Source organism: Mustela nigripes, chromosome 11, assembly GCF_022355385.1.
Source record: "Mustela nigripes isolate SB6536 chromosome 11, MUSNIG.SB6536, whole genome shotgun sequence".
Lineage (NCBI taxonomy): Eukaryota > Metazoa > Chordata > Mammalia > Carnivora > Mustelidae > Mustela > Mustela nigripes.
In genome coordinates, this window is record NC_081567.1 from 15,832,912 (window position 1) to 15,844,346 (window position 11,435).

At 56.7% G+C, this 11,435-nt stretch overlaps 1 protein-coding gene across 4 annotated transcripts; it reads left to right on the top strand.

Annotated features, from left to right (window-relative positions):
- The first annotated feature begins 67 nt into the window (after positions 1 to 67).
- ZNF668 (zinc finger protein 668) lies at positions 68 to 8,562 on the top strand. Of its 4 annotated transcripts, none has more exons than XM_059414846.1 (4): positions 68 to 152; positions 5,680 to 5,963; positions 6,056 to 6,748; positions 7,163 to 8,562. In XM_059414846.1, the coding sequence occupies exons 3-4, from the start codon at positions 6,078 to 6,080 to the stop codon at positions 8,373 to 8,375; spliced, it is 1,884 nt and encodes a 627-aa protein (XP_059270829.1). In that variant the 5' UTR covers positions 68 to 152; positions 5,680 to 5,963; positions 6,056 to 6,077; the 3' UTR covers positions 8,376 to 8,562. The 4 variants fall into 4 exon arrangements, with proteins under 4 accessions (XP_059270829.1, XP_059270828.1, XP_059270830.1 ...); XM_059414847.1 differs by having other exon boundaries at positions 89 to 152; positions 5,859 to 5,963; XM_059414844.1 differs by lacking the exon at positions 68 to 152 and adding an exon at positions 1,804 to 2,187.
- Positions 8,563 to 11,435: the final 2,873 nt, after the last annotated feature.

Here is an 11,435-nt window from a genome sequence, read left to right on the forward strand (position 1 = left end):
GCGCGCAAAGCTCCCGCCCACTTCCGCTTGCCGGCCCCGCCTCCCCTCCCCCCCGCTGGGTCCTAGCGCCGGCCCCTCCCTGGCAGTGTCCCGGACTCCGCCGGCGAGAGCAGCTGCCGCGGACGCCACGGACCCGACCCAAGTTCGCGGAGGTACGAGATGCCGGCGGGAAGCCGCGGGGACCCCCGGGCCGCCCCAGCGCGGACGCAGTCCTAGAGGCCTCGGTTTCCCGCGGGTGCAGAGGGCGGATGGGGTTGGCCTGGCGCGAGCAGCGCGGGCGGGGCAGGAGGAGTGCAGCCCCGGGAGGGCGCCGGCGGGCTCCGGCCCAGCGGGTCCTAGAACCCGCCGGTTGTCCCCGCGGGCCGGCTGCTGCGGACTCCAGGGCTCGGCCGGCGCGGCTGCCCGCCTCGTGCGGTGCGGGCCTCGGGGGTCCTAGAGCCCGCCATGTTGCGGGCTTTTGTCCCGGGCGCGCGGCCCGCCTAACGAGGCCCCCGGCGCCCGCGCGCCCCTCCCCGGCCGAGGCCCGGCCGCCCCGCCCGCGGTCCTAGAGCCCGCCATCTTGCGGGCCTTTGTCCGGCGTGCGGCCCTCCGCCCATTCATTAGTTGGTGCTCCGGGTCTCCGTCCGCTCCTTCCGGACTCCATCTCCACGGCCGCGTTCCCGGCCTCGGACACGAGTCCGCCCCGGCTTCGGGCCCGCGGGGTGGCCTGGCGAGGGCGCCGACGCGTCGATCGTTGCTGGGAGCGGGAGGCGCCGGGTCTCCGCAGCTTTAGGCCCTTCGCGGCGCTGCCCCTCGGCCCGAGCCCTTCAAACTCCCGCGGGCCTCGAGGCCCCGTTTTCCTGTGGGGAAGCCCGAGGCCGGAGCGCCCCTGGCCCTGGCCCTGGCCCTGGCCCTGCCGCGGGTCCGGGGAAGCGCGCGTTTGAAGGGTGCCAGGGTTTTTCCCGGGGGAGGCGGCGGCCGAGGGCTCCGGGGCGGGGGGCTGCAAGCGGAGACGCATTTCGGGGGGAACGCTGGAGGACTGAGGCCGGGGTGCGCTCGCTCTCGGGAGGGCAGCCCCGCGCTGGAGCCGAGGCTGGGAAAGTGGGTTGGGAGTGGGCTGGGAGCTGCGCAGCGTGGACGCTTCGGGGAGCGTCAGCCCTCACTCTGCGCGGCTCCTGGGTCCGCACTCTCGGCTCCTCCGGGCCTCCTGCCTGCCGTCTGCGTATGGACAGCCGGGGAGACCGAGGCGCAGAGGGACAAAAACGGATTCCTTTCTGCTTCATCCCCGCGGGCAGGGCCCTAGCCTAAGCTGTCTGGGAAGTAAATCAAGGCCTCTAGCATGTACAGCCTGTTGGGGCAGCAGCCCCGCATCTCCCTCCTAAACCAGTGAAGCAAAGACCAGCCTCCCTCACCAGAGCAGTGGACGCACCGTGGGGTGCTGGCTGGTATTTGGACGTTGTGAACTTGGAAAGGCAGAGAAATTCAGTTAATAAATAGTCGTTGACAGTCTCACAAACCCCCAGTATGGGGGAGGCCGTAGACCTGGGTTTGAATTCTGTCTCACTTTGTTTTGGGGCATCAGCCACAGTTCTAGGTGTACAGGAGACAAAAAATAATAATAATAATTAATAAATAAAGGTTCCTGGCTCTTTGCCAGCCTGGAGACAGAGGATTAATAATCCAGCCATAAAATGTGCAAGTGCAACATAAAATGTATAAGCAACAATCAGCACAGAAAGCAGAAGTTTTTTGTTTTCTGGATTTTTAAAAAGATTTTACTTATTTATTTGAGAGAGAGAGAGCACAAGCAAGGGAGGGGCAGAGAGAGACAAAAGCAGGCTCCCCGCTGAGGACAGAGGCCAATGCAGGGCTCAATCCCAGGACCCTGGGATCATGACCTGAGCCGAAGGCAACCACTCAACCAACTGAGCCACCCTGGCACCCCAGAAAGCAGAAGCTTGAGAGCCAGACCACTTGGCTTTGAATATTAGCTGTGGCTAACGAGTTCATATCTGTTCCCCTCAGTATCCTTGTCTGTAAAACGGGGGAAATAATACTGTTTAACTTAGTCTGTTCAGGCTAAGCATAACAACAACAACAACCAAAAAACCCACACAGACTGAAGGGGCTTAAACAACAGAAATTTATTTCTCACAGTTCTGGAGGCTGGGAAGTCCAAGATCAGGATGCTGGCCAATTCACTTCCTGGTGAGGACCCTTTTCCTGGCCTATAGGTGTCCTCCCTCTGGTTATAGCCTCACAGGGCCTTCTCCATGCATGCGCTCATTCATAAATGTCACAAGACATTTCTAAGCAGTCGCGAGGCTTAGCCTGAGTAGCACCCACAAAATGCATAGAACGATACCTGGCCAGTGGTAAGCTTGCAAGGAATGTTACCCAGATGACACCATATGGGAAACTGAAGAGGAGGGACTAGTGATTAGCAAGAATCCAAAACTGCATTAAGGAAGGTGGTAGTCAGGGAAAGCCTTCTTTGAGGAGGTGACAGGGGACTGAGGCCCAAATGAAATCAAAGCGTTAGCTACACAGTGATCCTTGGGGAACAGTGGTTCTGGCAGAGGGAGCTACTGGTACAGAGGCCTTGGGGTGGAAAGGAATTTAGCTCTTTTTGGGAAAGAAAGGGAGGAGTGGGCAGGTAGAGAGGAGTGGGAGGTGGAGTCGCCTCCACAAGGGAAAGATGCAGGTCTGTCCTAGGAGCAGTGGAAAGCCTCCGGATGCGGCGCATAAACCTGAAGTAAATACAGACTGGTGGAGAAAGAGCCCAGCCCGGGGGCCTGAAAACTTGGAGTCTGGGCCTCTTGACAGCTAGGTGTCCTTGTAAAGTGCTTACGGGGGCCTTCCTCTCTGAAAGAGAGGCCTGGTAGCAATGCCCCTCTTCTAGAAGCTTTGTGAAGACCTAAGGATGTGTCTTTGGTTCTTACGTGTTAAGTGTTGGCTGAGGTGACCCCAAGAGCGTGTGTCCGAGTCCCATACTCCCTGGATGGTGACTGTCGCACAGGGGTTCACGGACCTGACCTGGAGAAATCCCAGTCTAGGGGGTGGTGGGTGGAAGGTCCTTGGTAAATAATGAAGCGAGGAGCGAATGGTGGATTTTAAGGTTTCTTTGTTTTGTTTTTAGATTTTATTTATTCATTTGAGAGACAGAGTGTTTGAGAGACAAAGAGAGAGAGAGCATGAGTGGTCAGAGGGGCAGTGGGAAAGGGAGCAGCAGGCTGCCCACTGAGCAGGGAGTCCAAAGCAGGGCTGGATCCCAGGACCCCAAGGTAATGACTTGAGCTGAAAGCAGATGCTTAACCAACTGAGCCACCCAGGCGCCCTAATGGTGGGATTTTAGCCTACATAGTCCCCTGCTCTTTGTGGATGGGCTCTTGGTGCAACCAACCTGATGCTTCCCTACCTTTCCCCCCCCAGGAAGTGCTTTAGGAGGACAGGTGTACACCTCCAGATAGGAACACTGAAGCCCAGAGCTTGGAACCCAGGCAGGGGTCAAACCCTCAGAGAGGGACACAGACGCAAAAAGGGTGCTGGTTTTGGTCTCAAGGTGTTCCACAGGGGTGAGAGAGCATGAAGATGTGGCTTGAACTCTGGGTTCTGATCAGCGTAGGGAGGGCCCAGACAACTGATGCAAGAGCCCAGTAACTCAAGGCAAATTAAACACCTCGATTCAAGCTCCAGCTGTGAGTCTATCTCTGTGACCATGGGCTAGTCTCTAAACCTCTGGGAACCTCAGTTCATTTTTTTGTGAATGAGGACAAGCATCCCTAGCTCGGGAAGCTCTAAGAGAGTGACCCAAGGGAGCATGCTCCGCGAAGTGACTGGCTCTAAGAAGACTCTCAATACTTGAGGGCAGTTATTCACAGAATTCAACCAACACTAGGAAGTACTATTATTTTTTTTTTTAAGATTTTATTTATTTATCCGACAGACAGAGATCACAAGTAGGCAGAGAGAGGAAGGGAAGCAGGCTCCCTGCTCAGCAGGGAGCCAGATGCAGGACTCCATCCCAGGACCCTGGGATCATGACCTGAGCCGAAGGCAGAGGCTTTAACCCACTGAGCCACCCAGGCGCCCAGGGAAGTACTATTATTATCTCCATTTTTCAGATGAGAAAATCGAGGTGCCGTGACATGAAGTAAATGGCACAGGGTCATAGCTAGGAAGTGAGTGAGGCAAGACTGGAAGCCAGGCAGTTTGGCTTCAGAGATGGGACACTTAGCCACAATGCTACACTGATTGTCTGAGCCTCAGGTTCCTTTTCTGTAAAAAAGGAATATATATAACAGAACACACCTCACAGTGTTGACGTGAAGTTTGAGTTAACACATGTAAAGAGCTTAGGATACTGCCTTTTACTGAGGCAAGTCCTCAGTAAACAGGAACTATCATTTTTATTTAAGGGAAACTTTATCAGTCAGACTGTCCAGAGATGGTCTAGAAAGGAGTTAGTGACTGCCTAATCCAGAGATAGGGAAGAATCCCCTGGAAATTCTAGGGAGAATTCAAGCCACGGGGAAGGTTAGGCCTCATGCCCTTTAACTCACCTTCCAGCCCCAGCACTTAGTGGGAAAAGTGAGGGGGGGTTGGGAACCAAACCAAAACAAGCTGAGACTGGAACAGAGCTGTGCGGGGTTAGGGCCAAAAACCATAGGGGAGATACAGGAAGAGCTTCCTTGGGGAAGTGGGGCTCAAAGAAAGGCTTGGTGGGCTTTGTAATAGCCAGGAGGAACCTGGGAGCTTGCATGGTGTGCTGGAAGTCATCAGAAGTTACTGAGCAGGGGACAAAGTATGACATGATACCTAAAGAAGATTCTGGCTGCCTGTACACATGGCGTTTTTTTGTGTCTAGGGGCGGGAGACTGGGGAAGGGCCACTAGGCAGAAAGGTACTGTCCAAGATTCAGCCCGTGCCATTTACCCCAAGGGCTCCCTGTGGGTCCTGACTTGGAAGCCACCAACCCCTGTGGTATACAGATGAGGAAGCAGGCCTAGAAAGGAGCACTCGACTCAGGCTCCTTCTGCCCAGACTAGCTTCGGGACACACCTGGCTCCCACCACGGCCTACAGCGGCATCCTTACCCCGCACACTGGCCGCCCCTGCAGCTGCTGCCGGTGCTCCCTAAGTGGATCTGCCCATAATCCTCTTCTTTTCATCCCCTTGGGAGGATGAGCTGGTGTTAAGACTAATGCAGCCATTAATCCTATTTCCTCCCAGCCGTGAGCCCCAGGAGCCGCTGGGTGGAATGAGAAAGAAGGGGCCTTAGCTAGAGCGGGTGCCCCGGGACGCCAGGCTAAATCAGATGTATTGATTGTGACTGAGACACATCTAACTGCTAGCAGCTGAAGCTGCCCGGAGGGTAGTGAGTTCCCCGTTACCAGAGCTATGGGAACAGGAGCCCAACAGCGATTCCGGAGCAGAGGGCGGACCAGGATTCCTGGCTGGGGTGGAGTCCCTTACAGCTGTGCAAGGCCAGAATTCTGTGAAAAGTTGCTGCCTCTGACTAACCAGAGGGGAAAGACCGAGTACATGCGCTGGGGACTGGGGACCTGTCACTTCAGACAGACGGCGCCGGTCGCCAGTTAGCCCACTAATTCTGCCTTCTTCGGGACCTGCCTCTGCCTTCCCTGGGAACTTGGCCGCCTTCAGGCCGGGCCCACATCCGGGTAACCTCTGTGTCTGCAGCCCTGCAGGGGACCCTGTGCCCTGGCACAGGCCTTAGCCGCTGAGCTGCAGGAGGATGGGGAGATGGACGGAGCCTGGGCCTTCTGGGATGCTTCAGCCTTTGGAGAAGCTCAGGGCCTGGGGAAGAAAGTACCGGTGGACATTTGATGACGCCAGCCCCCTCTCTCGGCCCCTCCAAGGTTACCTGGTCCAACTTCTTCCATCAGTGAACAGCCCAGAGAGCAAACGCCAGTTCAGAGCGTGAGAGCCAGGGATGTTTGGAAGGAGAGATAGGACCCTCCCTGGTGAGACAAATGCAGATAAGACGGAGTCCCCTTGAGGCCTTAGAGAAGGCCAAAGGGACGCGGCTGGTGTCTTAACTCTGCTTCTTTCCTAGACAAGCTCCAGCCTTGGAAGCCATGGAGGTGGAGTCTGCGGAGGCCCGGTCCCCCGCGCCCGCCGCCGCCCCCGCCCCCGCGCCGGGCTACAAGCGCTCCGGCCGCCGCTACAAGTGCCTGTCCTGCACGAAGACGTTCCCAAATGCGCCTCGGGCCGCGCGTCACGCGGCCACACACGGCCCCGTAGACTGCGCAGAAGAGGTGGCGGAAGCCAAGCTGAAGCCCGAGACAGAACCCAAGGCCGAGGATGCTGGCGGGGACAAGGTGTCAGGCGCACCGGCCAAGCCTCGGCCTTACGCGTGCCCGCTGTGCCCCAAGGCCTACAAAACGGCTCCCGAGCTGCGCAGTCATGGCCGCAGCCACACTGGCGAAAAGCCCTTCCCTTGCCCCGAGTGTGGCCGCCGCTTCATGCAGCCCGTGTGCCTGCGTGTGCACCTGGCCTCCCATGCCGGCGAGCTGCCCTTCCGCTGCGCTCACTGCCCCAAGGCCTACGGCGCGCTCTCCAAGCTCAAGATCCACCAGCGCGGTCACACGGGCGAGCGGCCCTACGCTTGCACCGACTGCGGCAAAAGCTTCGCCGACCCCTCGGTGTTCCGCAAGCACCGGCGCACGCACGCCGGCCTGCGGCCCTACGGCTGCGAGCGCTGCGGCAAGGCCTACGCGGAGCTCAAGGACCTTCGCAACCACGAGCGGTGAGGGCGCGGTGCGGGGGCCCGTCGGGGAGAGCTAGGGAAGGGCCGGCCCGGGGAGCCCTGGGAACGGGGGCGAGGGGAGCCCGTGGGTAGGCGAGCGGGCGGGCTGCGGGGAGAGCCGAGCGCCGGGGAGCAGGGGGTGCCCCAGCTGGGTGCGGCGGGGCGGACCGCGCGCGGGGCTGGACGTGGTGCCCAGAGGATCCCTGGCGGACGCTGGCGGGCCGGAGTGGAGCCGGCCTGGGCGCGCGGGGCCAGGTCTTCCCCGGGGTCTAGAGCCGGCCGGAAGGTTCCCGCCCCGGGGCGCAGCCGCTGGTCCCCGGGGACACCAGGAGGCGCCGCGGTCCAGCGCGGCCAGCACAGGGGCCGGGTGCCAGGCCCGCCGCCTCACCTCATGCCGCGTCCCCTGCTCCGCAGGTCCCACACCGGGGAGCGCCCCTTTCTCTGCTCCGAGTGCGGGAAGAGCTTCTCGCGCTCGTCCTCGCTCACGTGCCACCAGCGCATCCACGCGGCGCAGAAGCCCTACCGCTGCCCGGCCTGCGGCAAGGGCTTCACGCAGCTCAGCTCCTACCAGAGCCACGAGCGCACGCACTCGGGCGAGAAGCCCTTCCTGTGCCCGCGCTGCGGCCGCATGTTCTCCGACCCGTCGAGCTTCCGGCGCCACCAGCGCGCGCACGAGGGCGTGAAGCCGCACCGCTGCGAGAAGTGCGGCAAAGACTTCCGACAGCCGGCCGACCTGGCCATGCACCGGCGGGTGCACACGGGGGACCGGCCCTTCAAGTGCCTGCAGTGCGACAAGACGTTCGTGGCGTCCTGGGACCTCAAGCGCCACGCGCTGGTGCACTCGGGCCAGCGGCCGTTCCGCTGCGAGGAGTGCGGGCGGGCCTTCGCCGAGCGCGCCAGCCTCACCAAGCACAGCCGCGTGCACTCGGGCGAGCGCCCCTTCCACTGCACGGCCTGCGGGAAGTCCTTCGTGGTCTCGTCCAGCCTCCGGAAGCACGAGCGCACCCACCGAAGCAGCGAAGCCGCAGGGGCGCCCCCACCGCAGGAGCTGGTCGTGGGGCTGGCCCTGCCCGTCGGCGTGGCGGGCGAGGACGCCACCGGCCCCGCCGCGGGCGCCGCGCTAGGGGACCCCCCAGCAGGGCTGCTCGGGCTGCCCCCGGAATCGGGCGGGGTGATGGCCACCCAGTGGCAGGTGGTGGGCATGACGGTGGAACACGTGGAGTGCCAAGATGCTGGGGTTGGGGAGGCTCCTGGTCACCTGGCGGGGGCAGGCGAGGTGGGGGCAGAGGAGGTGGACGAGAAGCCGCCGCAGTTTGCCTGCCGCGAGTGCAAGGAGACCTTCTCCACGCTGACGTTGCTGCGGCGGCACGAGCGCTCGCACCCGGAGCTCCGACCCTTTCCCTGCACCCAGTGTGGCAAGAGCTTCTCTGACCGGGCTGGGCTGCGCAAACACAGCCGCACCCACAGCTCTGTGCGCCCCTACACCTGCCCCCACTGCCCCAAGGCCTTCTTGAGTGCCAGTGACCTGCGCAAGCACGAGCGCACCCACCCTGTGCCCATCGGGACCCCCACGCCCCTGGAGCCCCTTGTGGCTTTGCTAGGAATGCCTGAGGAGGGACCAGCTTGAGGCCCATGCCCCCTCCACCTCACGGCCAGGAGCCCAGACTTCACAGGGTGCCTCCTGAACCTCTCTGCCCCTGCTTTTTAGACTCCAGATTCCTGTCCCCCGGGCAGCTAGCTTTCCTTGCCAGCAAAGAGTTGGGGGACAGAGACACGTGTCCTCTGAGCAACACTCATTAAAACATTCACTTTGACACTGGGTTGTCTTCTGTTTTGGCTGGGGGAAACGGAATGGGAGTTTGGGCATCACATAAGGTTCACTGGAGACCCCTGGATTGACAGATTAGAAACCAGAAGTGTCTTTGGCTGGCTTGTTTCCCAGTGTATATTTTCAGAATGTCTTGACAAAGGGTTCCCTGGTCAAGGAAGTACAGGAAATACCCTGTGCCCTTCTTGGGGATTTTTGGTGATCAAAAGTGTATTAAAGTCACTGATACAACAATGAACAAATCTACTTACATTTGTTTAGCCCAATGTTCTTTCATCATGGAAACTTTTTACTGAGTAGTTCCATCCTTTTATAGATAATCCACTGAGGTCCAAAACTAGTGTATTTCGTATACTGCAATAACAAACCAGAAAACCCACGTAGGGGATGAAGGGGTTCCACTCACAGTAACAAGAAAACCCATAAACTATAAAGGAATAAGCCTCACAAGAAACATGCAAAACCCATATGAAGAAAATGGTATCCCCGTTCTGAAGGTTGTAACCCCTAAGTGAAAGGAGACATACTAAGTACCTGAATGGAAAAACATTAAAAATGTTGATTCTTCAGGTGTCTGGGTGGCTCAGTTGGTTAAGCAACTGACTTCAGCTCAGGTCATGATCCCAGAGTCCTGGGATCGAGTCCTGCATCAGGCTCCCAACTCTATAGGGAGTTTGCTTCTCCCTCTGACCTTCTCCTCTCTCATACTCTCTCTCACTGTCTCTCTCAAATAAATAAATAAAATCTTTTTTTAAAAAGTCCATTAGCAAAGGACTAATTAAGTAAGGCTAGCCACTGTAAAATATATTATGCAGCTATTTTTTAAAATGACATTTATTAACCCAGGTTTTTGAAAGATCTCCCAAAAATATGTCAAGTGAAAAAAATAAGATGCAAAGCAGTATGGTTATACTCCCATCTGGGTCTAATCACATATTCATACTCAAATTCCTATAGAATATTCTTAGAAGGAGGAGCGCCTGGGTGGTTCAGTGGGTAAAGCCTCTGCCTTCTGCTTGGGTCATGATTCCAGGGTCCTGGGATCGAGTCCCACATCGGGCTCTCTGCTCAGCAGGGAGCCTGCTTCCTCCTCTCTCTCTGCCTGCCTCTCTGCCTACTTGTGATCTCTGTCAAATAAATAAATAATATCTTAAAAAAATATATATTCTTAGAAGGACACTCCAGAACTGATTTTGGATTATTATGAAGTCCAGCTGCTAGGGCCCTCCCGATTTATAAGCCAAAATGAAGCCAAAGTTCAGATCCTCCTTCCCATGCTCTTATCATCTCTAGACTTATTCTTACCAACTCTAGACCAAGCTGGCAGCCTCAGGAAGTGACCAATGTGCAGCCCCTCTTTAGGCCCACATGCCAGTCAAAGGGGACTTGGGCAGCACCAGGTAGCTTCAGGAACAGAAGTATCAAGTGTCCCCTGATGTCATGGACCTCACTTACAGTCGACATGACCAATCCTCAGAAATTCGTTTTAGAAAGGTTCTCATTCCTGCTCTCCATCAAGGACAAGGAGGCCACATGGCACCAGCAGGGACCAGGGTGTCATGGTTGTGGGAGGAGACACCAGTTTGGCCAAGGACACTCACTGTCCAAAGCAGGATAAGCACTGACCCCAGGCTTTCTGCCTGTACCGGCTGGAACCAAATACTGACAGGGTCCAGGAAGAAACAGACTTGGACTGGGGTATTGGAAACAGGGGGATTTGGGTTATTCCCAACTAGCTTTGTGACCTTGCCCAAGATGATTTATGTTGGGAATGACTAGGCATCTTTTAAAAATTGGTACAAAGATACCGTATTCCCTAATCGACAGATACCCATGGGTATCTGTCTATAGTGAAGGATGAAGTGGTCCCCTGGATGTTTGGGAGGAATCCACAGCCTCCGCTCCCTTTCTGAGCCCCGACAGTGCACCCGTCTCTTGGTGTCCCTTCTCTGATACCCCAGGCACCCACCCCATACCCCAGTGCCTGCTCCCTAAGGACTCCGATGGTCTGACCTTTTTAAAAAAGAATTTTAACAGCTTCATTAAGATATAAATTACATGCTGTACAATTAACCTGTTTAGATTATCTCTGAATTGGATTCCAATTCAGTGGATTTTAGTATATCCACAGGGTCCTCGAAATCTAATTTTCATCTGCTTGAAAGCAACTCCACACCCATTAGCTGTCCCTTCCTATTGCCCCCAACCCCAACTTCTTTCCCTTAGCCCTGGTCAATCACTAATCTACTTTCTATCTTTCTGGAGTTGCCCTTGTGGATAATTCATGCAGACAGAATCACACCATATGTGCTGTTTGTAACCGGCCTCTTTCACTTCCAACAGCGTTTTCAAGGTTCAGTTGTGCTGTCAGTACTCCAGTCCTCTTCATTGTCAATAATCTTCCAGTGTATGGAGATAAATTTCATTTACTTTTTTGAGAGGAAGGGAGGGAGAGGGGGGAGGGGCAAAAAGAGGGGGAGAGAGAATCTTAAGCTCCAAGCCCAGCGCATGAGCCTAAAACTGGGCTTGATCTCACAACTCTGAGATATAACCTGAGCCAAAATCAAGAGGCTGACAACCTACTGAGCCACTCAGGTGCCCCTTGGAGATACATTTTCTTTTCTTTTCTTTTTTCTTTTTTAAAAGGTTTTATTTATTTGACAGAGACAGTGAGAGCAGGAACACAAGCCGGGGGTGTGGGAGAGGGAAAGCCAGCTTCCCAAGGAGGAGGAAGCCTGGTGCGGGGCTTGATCCCAGGACCCTGGGATCCTGACCTGAACCAGAGGCAGACACTTAACGACTGAGTCACCCAAGCACCCAGAAATACATTTTATAATCCTTTCATCACTTGATGAACAT